Here is a 19,831-nt window from a genome sequence, read left to right as displayed (position 1 = left end):
GCTTTCTGCTGCTCTGAAGGGTAGGACCCAAACCAATTGATTCAAATTGCAAAAAAGGAAATTTCAACTAAATATGAAGAATGTTCTGAAGCTAGGAGCTGTTTGACAGTGGAAGGAACTGCCTTAGGAAGCTGTGGACTGCCCTTCATTGGAGGTTTTTAACAGCGGTGGGGGTGGTCATCTGTCAGGGGTTTCTTAGTTGTGATTGCTGCGTTGCAAGGGCTTGGAACAGAGGACGCTCGGGTCTCTTCCAAGTCCATAGTTAATTGATTCCATGATTGTTGGCTGCTAAATGCAGTTCACCGAAAAGAACCCTTTGAGCTGAAGGAAGGAAATATGCAAAATGTTTCTGTAGTGTATGATGCCTACAGTGGCCCATTCACACATACACGTAGTCCTTTAGAGTTTTAAGGGAAATATTAGGCGCATATTCCCGTTCTCAGGGGCCAGGCTGATCCTCTTAGCAGGCGAGTCTCTAACTTCCATCTGCGGCTGCTTTGAGGTCTGGTGACGGAAGAGACTGGCACGAAAAGGAAACAGTTCCTCCTCCCCAATACGGGCCAAGGCGGATAATCTCATTCCGTCTGGCTGCCTCCGGATCCAGCGCGGCGGCCCCAGCGCGGCTCCTCTCCCTCCACGTGAGGGGGAAGGGCCCGGCCTGGGAGTTCCTCGGTGACGCACACTTCCATATATGGCAGCCCGGGGAGGAGCACCGCCCGCGAGCGGCGCGGTACTTAAGCTGCCGCGCGGAACTGGGCTGCAGACTGGGACCAACTTGCAGGAGAGGCATCGCCGGGACTCTTGCGCGAAAGCTCGCCTCCGCCTTCCACCTTTCTGACTCTTGTTTGCCCTCCCCCTCGATCTCGGCCGGTGCAAGGATGGTGATCGAGGAGGTGGTGGCCCTGGCGAGCTCCGGGCTGGCGGCGCTGCTGCGGGACCCCCGGGAGAGCGCGCGCACGCTGGCGCTGGACTGCCGGCCCTTCCTGGCCTTCTGCCAGGCGCACCTGCTGGACTCGCGGCCCGTGCACTGGAACGGGCTGCTGCGGCGCCGCTCCCGCGGCCGGAGCGCCGTCAGCCTGGACTGGCTGCTCCCCGACCGGGCGCTGCTGGGCCGGCTGCGCCAGGGCGAGCTCAGCCACCTGGTGGTGCTGGACGAGGCCAGCCGCTCGCCGGCCGCGCTGCGCCCCGACAGCCTGGCCCGCCTGCTGCTCAACGCGCTGCTGCGGGAGGAGCGGGCCGGCACCGCGCACATCTACCTGCTGCAAGGTGAGCGCCGCCGCCAGGGAAGGGAGGGGGCGAGTCTTCGGGATGGGGCTTGAAGGAAAGGGGGGGGGCTGTAGATGGTGGCCCCCGGAAGGGTGCAGATCCCCACCCAGGACTGACTGAAGCGCGCTAGGTGTCGGTGGGCCAGTCACAGCCTCTCGATTTGCCCACTCTACATGGACATACATGATAGGTTACATCAAATGCTAGGCCTACTCGGAGTAGACCCACTGGAATTAATGGACATTACTACTCTCTCAAGCCTATTAATTTAAGGAGGCCTGCTCGAAGTAGATCTTAGTCAAGAGGCAATCTATTTATATCTATTAAACTTTTATCCTGTGCTATTTTGGGATGGTGGGTGGGATAACATTAATAATTATAATTATTTTGGGGTGGAAAGGAGTTGCTTCAAGTTCAAACACGCCGCTTTGACTTGATAGGAAAAAATAAAAAGCCTTGATGTATTACAGCAATCTTTTCAGAGGTTTTAACTTGCCAAGGCAAGTCTACACTTAGTTGAGTTCCTCACCTTTTCCCCAAAACCTTTGAGTCCAACTGCATCTTTAATTGGGAGAACTGAAGAAAATTCAGTTTTAGGGGGGATTTTATTTTTTTAGTTTAATTAGGAGGCATTAACATAAAGCCAGGATAGCCCTGGAATAGAATTGCTATTCTCATCTAAACTCACCCCAGCTGTTCCCAAGGTTACTTGCAGCTAAGTCTGCCTGCTATAGTGGTAACTAAATTGGAATTAAAGCAGTGGATGTACAAATCCCTTTCACAATGGCTGCCCTGGTGCTAAAGTGAACAGGTCATTCTCTAATCTGATTAGCACCTTCAGTATTGTAACCATGTCTGCTTTTGATATTGCATGCAGAGCCATATCACTCTTGCACTGTCACATAATGTAGCACCTTCATTAGGCTGCATGAACACCAAAAAACAACAACACCAGATACCAAATAAATACATTTGTTACTGACAGCATGGCCGCACTAAAATCAGGGCCCATCCATGCATAAAATAATCAATCATACAAGATATCACAAACACAGGTTAAAGTTTGTGGCCACAATAGTGGTGTAACTGCAGGTACTTTTTAATGAAAGTGTATTTTAAAGGCACTATGAATAGATCTGAATGAAATGTGTGGTCACTATGAACTATTCCAATTCGATATGTCCTTCGCGGTTGCATCTGTATAACATTCATCCTCAATTGAGATACACACTAAAAACTCTTCATTCGTCTGATGTTTAGGTGGCTTTGAGAATTTCCAAGCCAGTTATCCAGAACTGTGCTTCACATCGCCAACACCTTCTACATCGCCTCCATCTCCATCTCCTGCTCTCCAAAGCCCTGAAGACAACAGCACAGAAGCAATTACTCCATTTTATGACCAGGTAAGTTCATGTGAATCTGGAGACCAAAGCAGCAAGAAGCCGAAATACCAATTCCCCCCTCCCCCACATATTACGCTAAGCAGATATTTTTTAAAATTAATATTCTGGGCCATTTAATTGCACTGTCTAGACTTTGCTATGTGAGTAATCTTAGTAAAATTACTGCTCACATGACAAAATACAATTGAGACTGCATAAAGGTATATTTATTCAGGTGTTCTTGTCCACCCTCTCCCTGAGGCTTGGAGCTGGTAACCACCAAGGCTGTCACCTACTTTAAGGATTTCACCTGATGCATTGTCTGTCTCAAGCGCGCTGCCTTGCCCCCGCAATTGAGGGGGCCGGTACCACATGACGTACGCAAGTAACACCAGCATGTTGTGTGATGTGCTAATGTCAGTCGTGCCCCCCGGCCCCCCTAGTTGGTGCCTATGGTCTGCCTAGTAACAGATAAATTTAAAAAAACTTAAATCAGTTTTTTTTTTTACGACTGCATATTACCAAAACCTCAATATAGATGGTTGTGAAGATATCCAAGGAAGTCCAAGAGTTTATAGTTTAATTAGCAAGGGTTTTGTTAGAAGGAAGAGTTATCTCTAATGTTTTTTTTCTTTCCTCCCTTTTGCAGTAACATACAAGACTCAAATAACCCTTTTTTTAAAAAGCAGAAGTCTCTTCAGCTCAAAGCTCTTGCCCATTAACCAACTAAATGATAGAATCATAGAAATGTGGGGTTGGAAGGGACCCTGAGGGTCACCTAGTCCAACCCCCTGCAGTGCATGAATATGCAGCTATGCCATACAGGGATTGAACCTGCAACCTTGGCATTATCAGCTTAGTTTATTAATCTACTAATAAACCTTGATAGCATAGTAGTAACACTCCTTGGTTCATCCCTACAATATTTACCATCAATCCTATTTTGGCACAAAGGCTGATGGGCGCACTCTCCTTGTTCTTTCTCTTTTCTGCAGGGGGGCCCAGTGGAGATTCTGCCATTCCTCTACCTGGGCAGCTGCTACCACTCCTCCAACCGGGAGGTTCTGGAGTCCCTCGGAATCACTGCTGTGCTCAATGTCTCCTCCAGCTGTCCCAACTGCTTCGAAGGCCAGTTCCTGTACAAGAGCATCCCAGTGGAAGACAACCACATGGCTGAGATCAGTGTGTGGTTCCAGGAAGCCATTGACTTCATTGGTAAGTGCAGGTGGCCAGTCAGGCAAACCTTTTCTGCACAAAGAACTCTCGTTCCCGAATGGTGGGCTTGGTTCTCTGCACCATCTTGCCACTTTGTGGGGAGGATTTTGCCACAAATGGGTGGTAGAGAAACTGTTATCCATACCTGCCTCATATTCCAGTGGATTAAGTTATCCCTTGTGATAGTGGAAGAGATTTTGAGAGATTTGCTATTCCCATAGCACACTGATATGCTTTGAACCTCTATTTTGCTTAATGTTGTGAGTGACAAGACGGTTTTATAGATGGTTGGGGGTTGACCTCCAAAGCTGTACCACGCAGAATGCCAAGCAGACACACAGATGCACACCCTCCCACCCTTCTTTTGAGAAGTTACTTGGTAGAAGATTCCCCGTCTTATGGATTAGGAAAACAGCAAGCTGCCTCATATTGGCCCATCTAGATCTATATTGTTTACACTGGCTGGCAGTGGTCTGCAGTCCTCCCTGGAGATGCCAGGGATTGAACATGGGACCTTCTGCCTGCAGAGCAGATTCTCTACCATCCTGCCTCCTACCATGCAGGCAACAAAAATGGCCCCCTTGCCCCATAAATGCACTTGCTCCTTGGATATGTCTTCTTCTGGCTCTAGGGCTGTCTCTTATGTGGCTGTTCTTGCTTGCTCCTCCTGCAGATTCGGTGAAGAACAGCAGTGGGCGTGTGCTGGTGCACTGTCAAGCTGGCATCTCCCGTTCGGCCACCATTTGCCTTGCCTACTTGATCCAGAGCCGCCGGGTGCGGCTGGAAGAGGCCTTCGACTTTGTCAAGCAGCGCCGTGGGGTGATCTCTCCCAACTTTGGCTTCATGGGGCAGCTCTTGCAGTTCGAGACGGAGGTGCTGTGTCATTAGCCCAGCCGCCCCACAGACCCAGCTGGGAGGGTGGAGCAACCTTCCTCTCTGCGGACAAAAAGACTGATAATGTGTGTTTCTGTTTACATCTCCAAGCGGGTGCTGCAGCAAAGGACAATGTTGTGGTTTTTGTTCATTTGTTTTCTATTGCACTAAATCCTGACTTCAATCTCATGACTGCAAAAGCCAAACAAGAGTGTATCAGGAGTGAAGAAAAGATGGTGGCTCCAACTGTGTGTTGGGAAGCTGTCCTGTCCCTTTGTTGGGGAAGAGCTTTAAGGCCAGATCTCTTCCGGTGATGCATTCTCACCTTCTCTGCTACAGTCCAAAGCCAGTGCTTATTGGTCATTGCTGTCTACACCCACCCCAAACGCAAATAATTGCAGCTTAACGCTGTGGCATCATAGCCTAGCACTGGTAATGCAGCTGTGCTGCAGACTCCTGACAGGATTATCAGAAGGTTTTCCTTTTGTGAGGTTGAAGCTACTTGGGGAAATGGGAACTGATTATCGTAATGCAATGATATTGTGCTAATCCAGCCTTCAGCAGCCTGGTGTTCTCTAGATGTTTCGAACACTGTGGGAGTTGTAGATCTGGAGGACACCAAGTTAGCAAAGGCTGGGTTAAGCCATTGTACCCTATATGGTATGCTGATGTCAAAGTGAAGTATAAAATGTGAACAAGCCAGCGAGAGGCTTATAGTTGGATAGCCGTTGCCGGTGTGTATCTCACCCTTCCTTCGTGGAGCTTAAGGTGGCATGAACAAGGCTCTTCTCATTTGATCCTCGCAACAGCTTTTGAGAGAAAGGTTAACCAAAGAGGGTGACTGGCATCTAGACACCCTCTAAGTTCCATAGGCTGAGTTGGCCTTTCGGAACCTGAGTCTGCCTTGCTTGTGTCCCAACAGTCTGTTCACCATTGTGCCATCCCTTCAGCTGGTGCACTGGGAATCACTGCTGGGTTGTGGCTTGGCCAAAAGGACAAAACAAGTATGTCCCTCAATGCTTGTTTGGACTTAAGGTGAGTCCCAGGTTTGAAAAAGCTGAAGAAGACTTAACTGCAACTGGCCTAATTCTCCCTTCAGCCTGAGAATTCAGGTTGAATGGAGGTGACTTTATAGTCCTATGGCTAAGGCGCTCCAGAATCCCTCCTTTTCTACATCTTGATCAGCTGGCCCTATGCAGGAATTGATAGCACACTTCCCCATTTAAAGGCTTCTCTCTGCCTTCTGTCAGAAAAAGTGAAGCTGTTTCACTGAAGCTTTAAAGACTGAGTAATATGTAAGTGAGAGGTCCTTTTAAAAAGAAGCTTGGTTGGCTATCTTCACCTGACTATCCTCAATACAACTGTAGATCAGATTTTATTTTAAGCATAGGAAGTAAGATTATACCCTTGAACGACTGTATCTCCATTGTCCAAGTGGTATGAGCTGCTTGCCTCTGGTCTCCAGCCTTATGCAGGTCAGCCATAGATCACCAAGCTCCATCCGTAACGGATTGCTCGTTATTCATATATGCTGTGAAACTGGGAGTCGATAAGCTTTTTTAGGGTGAGAGTTGGGTTCCACATCCCCAGATCAAGAGGGGAGAATTCACTGCCAATTGTACAGCTGTCCCCCCACCCAGCCCTGGAGAAGAACAGGCAAATATCCTGCCTTCTGGTATGGAGCGGGGGGGGGGGGTAGGGGAAGGAGCTCTCTTCTTCTGAATGCACTGAGAATGGACAACACCCACTGCAGCCAAATAAACCCCTCCTTCCCTTCCCCAGGGTGTTGTCGTAAACTCACTGGGCTGTCCTGTGTACCTCCCACTCATTTCAATGAGGCTTGCACAGGCAAACTTTCTGGGGGGTTGTGCCCAGTGACCTCTTTCTGCCCCCCCTCCCCCGCAATATACAGTTTGTACATTGGTGGAAGAAAGAGAAGCACCTCTTTCTTGACTGACATTGATCGTAAATGTCTTTTGCACTTTATATTTATTATTACCTGTTGCAATAAACAACCAGTTTTTATATTGCTTCTTGAGTCTCTTTGAGACTGGCTCAGTCTTTTCCTTATTTATCATGGTATTGGTTTAATAGCACCTTGCATTCCAAGGATTGTTGTTGTTGCTGTTGTGGTTTAGTTCTGTCTGACTCTTCGTGACCCCATGGACCAGAGCACGCCAGGCACTCCTGTCTTCCACTGCCTCCTGCAGCCTCCCACAGTTTGGTCAAAGGAACAGGAGTCCTGGGTATCAGGAGATCATTTCAGCCCTCTGAGCCACAGCCAGGATGGAGAAGCTCATGCCTTTGGGACATGGCTCGTTCCCAGCTTAGGTTCCTGGGTGCCTGCTGCTCCCCATCACCCTTCCCAGTCTGCTTCCAAGTATGCAGAGAGGTCACTCCCAGAGCAGACCAGCGCTTGCTCTGTCCCCTCTGTATGTTCCCTTGCTGCCAAGGATGACTGGCTTTAACAATTTCGATGTCTGCGCTGGAAAGTCAGTGAGCCAAGGCCAAGACATCTGTATAGGTGTAGCCCACTTTTATCTTCTGGAACTCAAGTAAGAAGGTAAAACAAATACAACAAGTTTTAAGTTTTTAGACAAGTTGAACAAATACATAGCTTGATGTTGTACACACACACACATTTTGCCCAGCTGACACAACTTCTTGAACCCTGGAAGGCAAGGCCAACCTAACAGTCTGAAAGCACGTCAAAGTGCAAGTAGATAAATAGGTACCGCTCCAGCCGGAAGGTAAACAGCATTTCCGTGTGCTGCTCTGGTTCGCCAGAAGCAGCTTAGTCATGCTGGCCACATGACCCAGAAGCTATCTGTGGACAAATGCCGGCTCCCTCAGCCAATAAAGCGAGATGAGTGCCGCAACCCCAGAGTCGGTCACGACTGGACCTAATGGTCAGGGCTCCCTCTACCTTTAAAGTAGGATGCATCCACACTACAAGTGATCTCTTTTTAAAAAATAGGTAAAGGTAAAGGTACCCCTGCCCGTACGGGCCAGTTGTGTCTGACTCTAGGGTTGCGCGCTCATCTCACTCAAGAGGCCGGGAGCCAGCGCTGTCCGCAGACACTTCCGGGTCACGTGGCCAGCGTGACGAAGCTGCACTGGTGAGCCAGTACCAGTGCCACACACGGAAACGCTGTTTACCTTCCCGCTATAAAGCGGTCCCTATTTATCTACTTGCACTTAAGGGTGCTTTTGAACTGCTAGGTGGGCAGCAGCTGGGACCAAACGACGGGAGCTCACCCCGCCGCGGGGATTCGAACCGCCGACCATGCGATCAGTAAGTCCTAAGCACTGAGGTTTAACCCACAGTGCCACCCGTGTCCCTTTTTTAAAATAAAACCCTTCAATTTGTCAATAGTTCTCATCAGTCATGTCACCAGTCCTAAAGAGTTTATGGCTGCAGTGATGTAAGCTTTGAACCCAGGAGTCCAGCTCAGATGCTTCATTGCTGTTCAGCGCTAGCTGCTTAAAATAATACTGGTGTTCCTTTAGTACAGACCTTTGATTTGATTACAGAATAAGCTCGTGGAAGCTTATCTGTGGCCATGTGGCTTGACCTTACCTCTGATGTTTTTGTCAAGGCAGCTGGCGGAGAAAGATTGATGCCCCCTTCCTCGCAGAGGCCAAGAGCTTTAGTTGACCTCTGCTTGCCCTCAATCAGTCCATCTCTGGATCATGGCAAGTTGCCCTGTCTAGACCAGAGCCATCCCTCTGGGGGGGGGGGGGATCCAGGCTGTGTGTCAGCAGGAGGAATTAGCTGTGAGTGGCAGGTGGGATATTGAGATGGAGGGGGAAAGAGTACATTTTCTAATCCTTCCCTCTTCCAGGGGAAAAAAAAACCTGATACAGGACCATGGGCCTATCACAGACACCTGCCACTAGCTGATCAGCTGAGTCCAGCAGCTAAGGTCTGGTGCTTTGAAAACCCACTGACATCCTACCTTGCATAGAGGCAAAGCTACACCTGCAACCTCCATTAGTCTCTCAGACATGGTTTAAGATCTCCTTCCCAAATCTGGGAAAGCACTAACTAGGCTTTGGGAAGGAGGCAGTGTTATACATAAAATAGGGGGATTGGCTTTTGCTGCCCAAGGGACTGAGTCCCCTAAGTCCATGATCAGTTAGAGACGAATGGATGGAGGCAAGTTCCATAGAAAGCAAGGCAGAGCTTTATTTTTCTGTCACAACAGAGTTCCCTCCCCTCCTTACAAGGAGGTAGGAGGGACCCAGAACAATGGTGCACAAGCCCCTATAAAGACTTTTGAAATTGCCCACACCTCTAACCCAAGGCCACCCCCAAAAACATCATACATACATCACTGAAGGAGGCGGTCTCCAGCAGAAATTTGAGAGTGTTGCTTCTCTCAAGTTTGCCAGGATACCTGATAATACCTTACTTGGTTGCATTTTCTGGGTAGCCTGGCCATTCCTTTGAGATGGTAAATACTTTAGTTCCTGAATCTCTTACCCATACTGATAGTTTTCTCATCTTAACAGATACTTGCCAGACTCTATTTGCAGGGAGGTGTAAGCCCCTACACTCCAAAGACAACTGGAAAGCTTTTCCCATTTCCTCCCTCCTTGCAGAGAAATATTTGAGGTCAATTTGGGAGAGTCAGAATGGTTTCAGGATTGCTCTCCTGTACTATTTCAGATATGTGATTTATATACTTACATGTCTGTTTGCTTTCTACATTTATGAACATTTATTCTATATTTGAGAACTTAGAATTCTTATATCAGCAGGATAACTCTAGGACCCTGTCAGTGCCTTGTGCCTCCTTCCCCAAGCCCCGTGCCTCACTGACTGGGCTTGGGGGGCATCAAATGTTACCAAAGGCCGTCGAAAAAGGCACCAAGGGCCATGCCTTTGTCTATCCTGTGTTAGAGTGTCAAACTATGCCTCAGAGACCAACAGGGGCAGCACGTCCCGTTTCATCATCTGAGGTGAAATGGGAAGTGCCACATCTGCCTCTGGTGGAAAAGCAGCACTACCACTGGCACCAATTTTGGGCAAGATTGTGCCAATTTGGGGTTTCCATTTCCTCCCATGCTTTTTCCTCCCCTGTACCTTTTTAACAGCAGCACCAGAGAGAGAGAGAGATTAAGATTACGTACCTGTGTGTGGTCTTTCACATATCTTGCCAGGAAGAGATTCACCCATTTAACTTCTGTATGCCAGATTATAAAGGCACAGGGTCAGGGGCAGTAAAAGAAAATAAAGTTAACAGCCCTTCTCAGATTTGGGAGATCAGAAGTTACAGTAAGGGTGAAGAAAAGGAAAAAGCACCCTAGAACCTTCTCAAGAACTTTCATTTCTTGCTATTTCACCTCCATCAGAAATACCAATGGACTCTGTCTCTATGTCATAGGAGCCAACTGTAGGGGCCGTGGGGGCTTCAGCCCCTGCAATAAAATATCTGAGGGGGCTGGGCCCCGACAAAGTTGATGGACATTCTCATTCAAATGGTTTGTGTGCACCGTGTAATGTGATTGATTGATTGATTGATTGTGCAGGGCTTACCTGGACCCCCACCATATTTCATTCAAGTTGGCACCCCTGTTCTATGTGTCAGTTACCCCCCCAACAGCCAGAAACATTCTGTTTGCACTAAATTTACCCAGCAGAATTACTTCATCTCAGCCCACTCACCCGAAACAGCCACGTTCAGCTAGAAAATCCCAGTCACAGATGTTCACTCACTTGTGGGCACCAGCACAGGCCCTAAAGATAGCCATGGCATATTCAGATATTCTTTCATGCTGGCCTGCTTACGCATGAATGCGTACACACAGTCCATTGCCCTTATGTGTGCACCTGACCCCTATTTTCCTTGAAGGCAGTAATAATATATTTCAAAGAACATTACACATCACATCATGGTCATTCTCTCAGCCACACAAGGCCAGCATTATAAACCTCCATGAGGGCTTGATACAACAAGGCACTCCCAAAGGCTACTGAGGCAAGTGAATAGCTTAGGCGAACTTTGAACCAGGGACTTGTGGGATATACCGTGGTACCTCGGAAGTCGAATGGAATCCGTTCCAGAAGTCTGTTCAACTTCCAAAATGTTCAGAAACCAAGGCGCAGCTTCCGATTGGCTGCAGAAACTTCTAGCCATGCCAAGTATAGATAATATCAGCTTCTTAAAAAGTCTTACTTTTCTGATTTTGTCTAATCTCCTGTTAAAAACAAATATTTGTTCTCCATCTCTTTGTAATATTGTTTAGCACATCAGAGAGGGAACAAGGACATTTGGGTTAGTATGGGGCATGTGTGTATGTGTCTGTCCATTTATATTAGCCTTTGCCAACCTGGTAACTTCCAGATGTTTTGTTTCAGACAGCTGTGCTGGCTGACTGGGGCTGATGGGAGTTGGAGCCCCAAACATGATGTATAGAAGCATCTGTTGCACATCCTCTTTGGTTTAGCTGAGTCTGACTGCCCCCTTGTGGCTAGATGGTGCTTATAAGAGCAGGAAAACAGCGACACGGTGCCTCCTTCTTTGGGCTGTTCAAAACCTTTGCACTGAAGCAGATGGACCTATGGCAGTGTTAGCTTGGAAGTGAAGAATGGGGGCTGGGGGCTGGCCTTGGGCAAAATGCCCATAGTGGGCACTGATTGGGCTCACTTCTTTGCCACTTTCACCACTGGCCATCTGCTTGCCCTCTCCATCAAGACCTAATCCCCATCACTTCTCAGAAGGAGAGAGCAATGGCGGTGAAAACAGCCTGGCTGTTGATGATGCGCTTGGACGAGGCAGGCAAACAATTAGCAAGGAGGTGAAATAAAGCAGACCCTCCATGTGCCCCTATTTTCCAGGAACATCACTGATTTAGAGAATCTCGGTTTCTGATTTGATTCTAGATTTGATTCCACTTTTCTTTAGGACGTCCCTACCTTCATTGGAGAAATGTTGGAGGGTATGGAGTTATCAGACCCCGCAGCCATCTGAAGGCAATCCTGTGCATAGGGAAAGTTTTTTATGTTTAATATTTTTTATATTTTTATATATGTTGGACGCTGCCCAGAGTGGTTGGGGCAACCCAGTAAGATGTGTGGGGTATAAATAATAAAATTATCAATATGGAATGGCACGTCCCTATTTTCTTCGGAGAAATGTTGGAAGGTATGAGAAATGGGGGAGTGAGCACCAGCAGGTCCCTGACAATGCCAACCGCAGGTCCTGATCCCTGGCCTCAAGTTGCACCTGCTGAAACACTGCCTTTTATGCCCCCTATTATTTATTTCTATAAATAACTATTTGTTTGTTTATTACACTGCTGTGTCAGCAATCCAAGCACATAATCTGGGCCGTTTACATGAACAGTGAAATATAAATGCAATTCACAATAAACACACTAAAACTAGAAGCAAAAAAAAGCTGGGCTAGGGGGCCTGATCATAGCTGTCAACTTTTCCCTTTTCTTGCAAGGAATCGTATTTGGAATAAGGGAATTTCCCTTTAAAAAAGGGAAATGTTGACAGCTACGGGCCTGATCCAGCAAGGCAATTCCTGAATGGGCAAAACTTTCAGTACATCTCTGTAATTTTTCTGGGCACCAGGAATGAGGATCAGTTTTATAAAAGAGGCTTTATTCAGAGGAGCCTCTAAGACCCTCTGCTAGAACTGAAACGGAAGGCAGGCAGCTCAGTTGGCTAAAGAGTGTTGATAACCAGGTTCGATCCCCATATTGGCCACCTGTATATTCCTGCATTGCAGGGGGATGAATGAGATCATTCATTTAAAGGAGCATCAACAAATCACAAGCTCTGTCATTACAATCCTCATGACAGGAAAAGGCTTCACCTGCTAATCTTCAAAGTGCCAGGCTGCTCTTAAAGGCCCAGGAGCAGATCCAGACGGGAAAAGGTGGCAATCTGATCTGTATTGGTTGAGTGAGCTCTTCAAGCTGTAGACTGTAAGAGGAAGCTGCAGAAGGGCTTCATCACACAAGGGGTTAAACTGACCTCCTAATGAAGAGGCTTTTTCCAGGTGTTGCCTTTTCCCTGCTGCTCTATATAAAAGATCCAGGGGTCCCCTTTGTTTGTGGCCTAAGTATTGTTTGCAGTTTGTTTAGGGGAGATTTATCGTACTTATAAAAATACACACGGTAGCAGTGGGCTTTTTTCTTCCGCTATGGCTGTATTCCTTCATTTTTGGACTGTGGTTATAAGTGTTTTTTTGCTGCTTTCAGGTAAGGGCTAATTCTTTTTAACAACGAGGCATCAGTGCGTCTGCTTGTAGACCTTGTGGAAGAGGAAGGGCCTTAGCTCAGGGCTAGCTGCATGCAGAAGTTCCCAATTTCAGTCCCTGGTATCACCAGGAAGGGCTGGGAAAGACCCCCCCCCCCTTGCCTGAAACCCAGGAGAGCTGCTGCCAGCCAGACCAACAAAACACGGATTCCTTTGTTCCTAACAGTTTGCAACGCCCCACCACTTGGCAATCCTGGGACCCACGCTGCTCCTCCTCGGTTGAACCACTTACTCACTGGGTGGGTGGGGTCTGCTGCTCTGGAAAGTAGCGTGCTTTGGCCTCACTTGGCCAGGGGCGCTCTCTGTGGTATGACTCTTAAACCTTTTGGTGGCCATATGTTTTAGGCAAGCTGCTATTAAGGAGGGGTGCTATCCTGGGGTCAAGAGCAGCTACTGAGCTGAAGGGCATGAATAGCTGTCTTGGTTAGGTAGCATGTTCAGCTAGGCTGTTTTCACACTCCCTGCCTTCTATTTGCACAATGCTTTGCTTAAGGATGACTGCTGCAAAAATAGAGTAATATAGGTACTTGAAGCGGCAAAAAGTATGATATGAAATGCTCAATAACCTGTGTCTAATTCAGTGTGTTATTTGCAAGTTTGCCATCCTGTGGTGAAGCCTAGTATTTATCTTCTTGACAAATCAAACTGAACAGCAAAGGTTCTTTTTTGGTCACTGGTGGCAGAGGAGTGATTAGTAGGGATGCCGAATTAAATTTACATTGTTTATTGTGCTATTCAGTGCTGGCTGTGGTGCAGATCTAAAATTGGTTTTAAAATGGTCACAGCTGCCCCTTAAGAACTGACTCCCATTAGCCCACCATTCTCAGGACTTGTTAGAAGCCCTGCCTGTCTTCAGAAGCCCTGAGAGTAGCCATTAATCTGTAATGCCTTCGTCACTTTCACACTTAGAGCACATTTATGCCACTTCAAACAGTAATGGTTCTCCCCCCCCCCCCGAATCCTGGGAACTGCAGTTTGCCAAGAGTGCTGAGAGCTATTAGAGCACAGTTCCCAGCACACATAGCAAACTATAGTTCCCAGGATTCTTTGAGGTGGGAATCTCTGTACTTTAAATGTATGGTGGGGATGTGAGTAAAGCATCAACATGACCTAGGCTGTTCTGCATCCTGAAACAGCAGTAGGAGGCATAGCTCAGTGGCAGAGCACCTGATTTGTATTCAGAAGGCCCCAGGTTCAATCGAATGGTTCAAGTAACAGGTGATGATGGGTGAGACTCTGGAAAGTCAGTGTGTAGAAGTTGGTAAACTAAATGAATTAGAAGCCTGACCTAGTATAAGGCAATTTCCAATATTTCTTGAATTTATATCCCACTTTTTACTTCAAAGAGACCATGGTTCTCCCTCTCAGTTAATCCTCACTACAACCCTATGAGGTATGTTGAGCTGAGAGGCTGTGACTGGCCCACCCAGTGAGTTTCATGGCTGAGTGGGGATTTGAAGCCAGGCCTTCCAGGTCCTGGCCTGGGTTCCTTCTGGCTTCCTATGTGGCTAGCCTCTTCTTGGGTCCTTCCAACAAGGTGTGGATGTTGATGCAATGGGTGTGCCTCTCTCTAGCGCTGCCCGTACATGGCCGGGGAGACACCTTCTACATTGAGCATGCCCAGGGGAGTGACTGGGATGAGGCCAGGGATCCCCCTGATGACATCCTTGACATTAACCAAGGTAAGTACTTCTGCTGACTCTGAAGAGCACATGCCCCCACCCCCCGCCTATAAATGATGAAACGCTTTACTTACCATAGTAGCAGGCACTTTAATATGCTGATTTATACATTTTTGCCCCCATTGCCCTGGTTCAGTCTGCTGTTTTTGTAAGTTGCAAGGTTTGGCTCACTTTCATGAGTTAATTGACCAAAAACTAATAATCACTATCATGTTTCCCACTATTCCGCCTTGTGCTTATTTATTTTGCCTTGTGTTTCTTTTAATGAACTGCCCCTTAAACAGAGGCTGCCCAGCCTAAGGGGGGGGGGGGTTCATGACCCTGCTATATGCAGGGGTGCACTGAAACCACTCACTCAACCCTGGTCACTGGGAACCTTATTTGGCCACACTTTGGGCTTGATATTGCCATGCATGCATTCAAGGATAGCTGCCAGTCATAAGGGCTGGCACAGCCGGTGACTGGGTGGAACTGCAGCACTAGCGTGTGCTGGATTTTTCAGCTTTCAAATTCCAAAAATTCTACTCAAGTGCAGATCCCTGCTGCATCCACCACAGATGGGTATTGGGACACTGTGTGCAACTTTTGTTCTTTTGCAGTGGATCCCATTGCACAGCTGTGGTTACATCCAGACCACACATTTGAAGCCCATGCTCCCCCCCCCAAAAAAAAGTATGGGAACTGTAGTTTGTTAGTTCTGTGAGAAGCAAACTTTAGTTCCTGGGGTGCTTTTTGGGAAAGCCATGCTCTTCAAACATATGGTGTGGGTGTCATCTATGAAATGCAGTGTTCACCATCTAAGACCTCTGATGGTGCCAAAATCAATCCAGAGATGGAAAAATTTGTATGAGAAACCTGAATTTTGTTAGAAAATGTTGCATCCAAAATGTGAGTGACCAGAGTGGCAGGTCTGAAGTTAAAAACTGCAGCAATTTGCTTTCAGCTCTAGTCTGTCGTATTAGGCTATTTGATCGGGTAAAGTCTTCCGCCAGGTACTGAGTCCATTTTTCTCTTCCCAGAGCTGATTTTTCCAGGGGCGCCAGAAAGCAGTTTTCTGATCGAGGGGGATATCGTCAAAGCGGTAGGTAATGATGGCAGAACTGGTACAAGAGACAGACTCTTTCCTAAGATGACTTAGTGGAAGATCTGACTGTGGCCAGGCCGGGGCGTAGCCAGGATTTATTTTAGGGGGCAGGCTTTATGTTGGGGGGGGGGGTTCAGAACCGAGTTATCTGCAACACAGTTGGTCAGTTAAGTATTTTTATATATTTACTTGATTTACCCATGGGCCTCTACATCAGGTTACAATTCACATCAGCGCCAGCCAGCAATTGCAGTGGTCAGGGGATGATATGAACTGCAGTTCATAAACATCTGAAGAACACTGCTCTTGCTATCCTTGCTCTCTACATCCTGTTGAATCTGGGTAACATGAGCAGCTTGTTTGCTTACCAAACTACCCGTATGGTATGATTGCCATATGTCCGGAATTTCCCAGACATAGCTGGGATTCGGTTGTCAGAAAATGTGTCCTGGCGGAAAAGGCTGAAATCTGTATGTAAGTATAGATTTTGGCGAATTTCCTTAAAAATATATTTCTTGTGTCCGGATTTTCACCTATTGAAACATGGCAACCCTACTGTATGGGAGAGGAGGATGGCTGATAGTTTGCATGAATTTATCTGCTGCAGTCCTGAGAAAAACTCTGAAGCTGCTACGTATTTGCACTGCTGGGAAGCTCATTCTCACCAGCCCAGGGGATTCTGTTAGCTTTGTGCCCCTAGAACACTGGTGCCTAAAGCAACCCTTTTGCATTTCTATCCTGCCTGTTTTCTGTGCAGCTCAGAGATCCATGCATGAGGCTTCCAGATGCTCTGCCCAGCCTGATTTGCTTCAGCAACTTGGCACTGTGTTGGCAGCCTTTGGCCCACAATTTGGTATTGCCTGCTGGGTTGCTTCTGTAAACTAAAAGAGTAAAAGAACAAGCAGAGCATAAAAACTGCTGTCCAGAGACCGATGAGGTCACTGCAATCCTTGGTGTGACCTCGGGAGTGTCCCTAACAGGAGGACTTGGCATTCTGTTGATAGTAAAAGGGTTTGTGGAGGGGCTGCTGCAGCTCAGTGGGCAGACAAGCTGAAGGTCCCAGGTTCAGTCCCTGGAAAAGCTCTTCCTTGGAACCCTGGAGAGCTGCTGCCAGCCAGTGCTGGCAACGGTCTGGCACATTATAACGCAGCTTCTGATGTGAAAGTGGTGCTGATTCTCTCCCATCTAGAGTCCTTTCAGGCTGTTCCCATCTGCCAACCCAAGATGGCCAAAGAAGAGAGGGATTGTCCAAATTCCCTATGTAATCTCCTACAAATATGGTAAGTGGCAAACTTTGGAACCTCTTCCAGTAGGAACAGGGCATAGATGTTATGAATAACTTAGGTTCTTTTATCTGTTTAGGTGTTTAGCATAAATGAGATTCAGTGCACTCCAGGAAGAACACAAGCAAGCAGTCAGACAACCAATATATTGGAATTTCTACATAACATTTCTTTATTGATTAACAAACATAACACATAACAAGACAAGGGAACATGCACTCCGTCACTCACGCAAACACACATGCAGACATAGTCACCGTCTCTTCCCTGGAAGTGATCAAGTTCCGGTAAGAGTCCTGGGTGATCAGAGAGTGAGGCCCCAGCTGCGTCTGACAGACTCATCTGAACAGTCTCAGGCTTACGTAGGTTTTGTGGTGTTCATCTGAATCTTAGCATTTCTCACTGCCTTTGGCATGTTCTTGGCAGTCCTCTGTCCTTAGCATGTTCTTGGCAGTCCTTTGTCTTTAGCATGTTCTTGGCATATCACAACTCTCATTGTTTGTACCTGGTCTTCTGTAACTTTTGGCACAGTACAATACTCATTGTTTGTAACTAGCATTGCATAGTCTTTACGCTTCCTTGCAGGTACAGTACTTTAGCCAGAACATGAACAGTCCATTAGCTCTTCGATCAACATAGTTCATCAATTGTTCATTAACAGCATTCATTTTGTGTGGCGTTCTTCAGCCATCTTGCGGCCCATTCAAACATGGCATTTGTTACATAGAGATAAGGTAGAAACCTGATTCAGGGCTTGCCCATACTTTACCTTTTGCCCTGCTCTTTCCAGGCACAGTTCCACACTTTAAAGCTCTCTGTTTGAGAACCCCCTTTTTTTTGCCCCAGAGCTTTCCCTGTGAAAACCTCTTTAAAGCTGAATTGCAGCAAACAGCAGTTGGGTTTTCTGCAGATTGCCATTTGCTCCGATTGAGTGCTAAAGAGCAGGGGTTTTCATGGGGAAAGCTCCAGAGCAAAAAAAGGGGGGGGGGATTTGGACATGGAGCTATAAAGCATGGACCAGGGAAAGGTAAATGTGGACAAAGCCACAGTTTGCATTTATAGGCAAATTTTGCTCATTAGTGCTTTCCAAAATACACAAGTGGATGGCCATCCTTCAAAATTAGTACTTCTCTGACTGTTCAGTGAAGTTTTGTAGGCTGGTAATACCTGCAAAAATGTGTACACAAGGTGGGTGTGCATAAAAACTTATTTGCTTGTGAAACTAACATACAGAAAGACATTAAGTTGGGAAAAGTGCATACAAAGATGTGCCTTTTGGGAGAAATTAGCCGTGAAATGCTGATGAATTTTCATGAACAGTTTTTAAGTCATAAACTGATGTGGAGAATTGAACTTGGGATTGGGACAGTGAGAGAATAAAGATAACATGGATGGATTCGCCCAGCCTTGCTGCTGAGGGAGAGGTGATGGAGACTGGATGGAGTCCAGTTGAGGAGCAAGTGGATCCAACTTCCACCTTTCTGGCAGAACAGCCTTCTCTCCCCAAGCAAGTGCTCTCCAGATGTTTTGTACTACAGTTCTCAGCAGCCTCAACCAGACATAGCCTACAACATCTGGAGAGCACTGGGCATGGGCAATTCCAGGGGGACAGAGGGGCAATCACCCCTCCCTAATTGCTGGACTCCTGTCATTAACATTTACTGTTATTTTTCTTTCAGAGCTCGTAACAGCTTGTCCATCTAGAAATATACTTTGCCCCTTCTGTGCCCACCTCCATTTTTTTTTCTGGGGCTGCTACTGGTGTTGGGTTGGGAGGGCTGTGGTAGACCAAGTTTTGAATGATCAAGGTGCTGAATAACTTAGCCCCCGCCCCAGTCTGTGCTATGCATCCAAAGCATTAGGAACTGTAGTATTTTAAGGGTGATGAGAGTTGGCAGGAGACCCCTGTTTCCTTCACAGAGCTGCAGTTTCCAAAGTTCCCTGGGAAAAAAAGAGAATGGTTGTTAGAACTATAGTTCTCATAGTAGAACATGATGGGGATTCTGCTTCCAACACAGCCATCGTGGCTACTAGCCATCATTAGCCTTATACTCCATGAACTTGTCAAATTATCTTTTAATATTATCTAAGGTGGTGGCCATCATGACATCCTGTGGGAACAGATTTCATGACTTAATTCTGTGGCTCTTCGCTGCCAGTACTGGCTCCAGGAAATCCTTATTGGTTCTCATTGGAATGAGAGCAATCTACCAGGATAGTGTTGACTCCCCTGGATGCAGTGGCGTAGCGTGGGGGGTGCAGGGGGGGCTGGCCGCACCGGGCGCAACATATGGGGGTTAGGGGGCGCAAATCCATGGGTTAGGGGGTGCAAATTACTTGCCTTGCCCCGGGTGCTGACAACCCACGCTACGCCACTGCCTGGATGACTATGATTGGGGGGCAGGGACAAGGGAACGAGCTGAGGGTGTGTTGGTGTGTGCAACAGGAGGGGACAGGCCTACTTAAATGTCTTGCATTTGATTAATGGTGTAGAAAATAAGCTGAACTTGCTAAGTGCTCTTATTCTGAGGAAAAGGATTCTGCTCTGAGCATTCTGACACTGCTCCTGTCTGTATTCTTATTGTTCCTGCCAGACGAATCCAGCGTGAAGATACTCAAGGGAGCATTTGAAGACTTTTCAAAGTTCACGTGCATCAAGTTTGTCCCTTATTCCAACCAGAGAGATTTCATTGCCATTGCCCCGCTCTCTGGGTTAGTAGTGACTTACAAGATGTATCTTACTCGGGAGTAATGGGGTGATCTCCTAG

The 19,831-nt window shown here is 47.2% G+C and overlaps 2 protein-coding genes across 3 annotated transcripts in view; both read left to right on the top strand.

Annotated features, from left to right (window-relative positions):
* GPAT2 (glycerol-3-phosphate acyltransferase 2, mitochondrial) overlaps positions 1-19,831 on the top strand; it is a 282,276-nt gene that overhangs the window by 42,885 nt on the left and 219,560 nt on the right. The gene's annotated exons all lie outside the window — the stretch shown is intronic.
* On the top strand, positions 879-6,766 carry DUSP2 (dual specificity phosphatase 2; the record flags this gene model as incomplete). The annotated part of the gene is made up of 4 exons (XM_081871739.1): positions 879-1,266; positions 2,527-2,669; positions 3,644-3,863; positions 4,537-6,766. 4 exons carry the CDS (start codon positions 879-881, stop codon positions 4,749-4,751), a joined length of 966 nt encoding a protein of 321 aa, XP_081727865.1. The 3' UTR covers positions 4,752-6,766.

Source organism: Podarcis erhardii, assembly GCF_964252035.2.
Source record: "Podarcis erhardii genome assembly, chromosome: 7".
Taxonomy (NCBI): Eukaryota; Metazoa; Chordata; class Lepidosauria; order Squamata; family Lacertidae; genus Podarcis; species Podarcis erhardii.
This window is presented reverse-complemented; position numbering and strand designations above follow the sequence as displayed.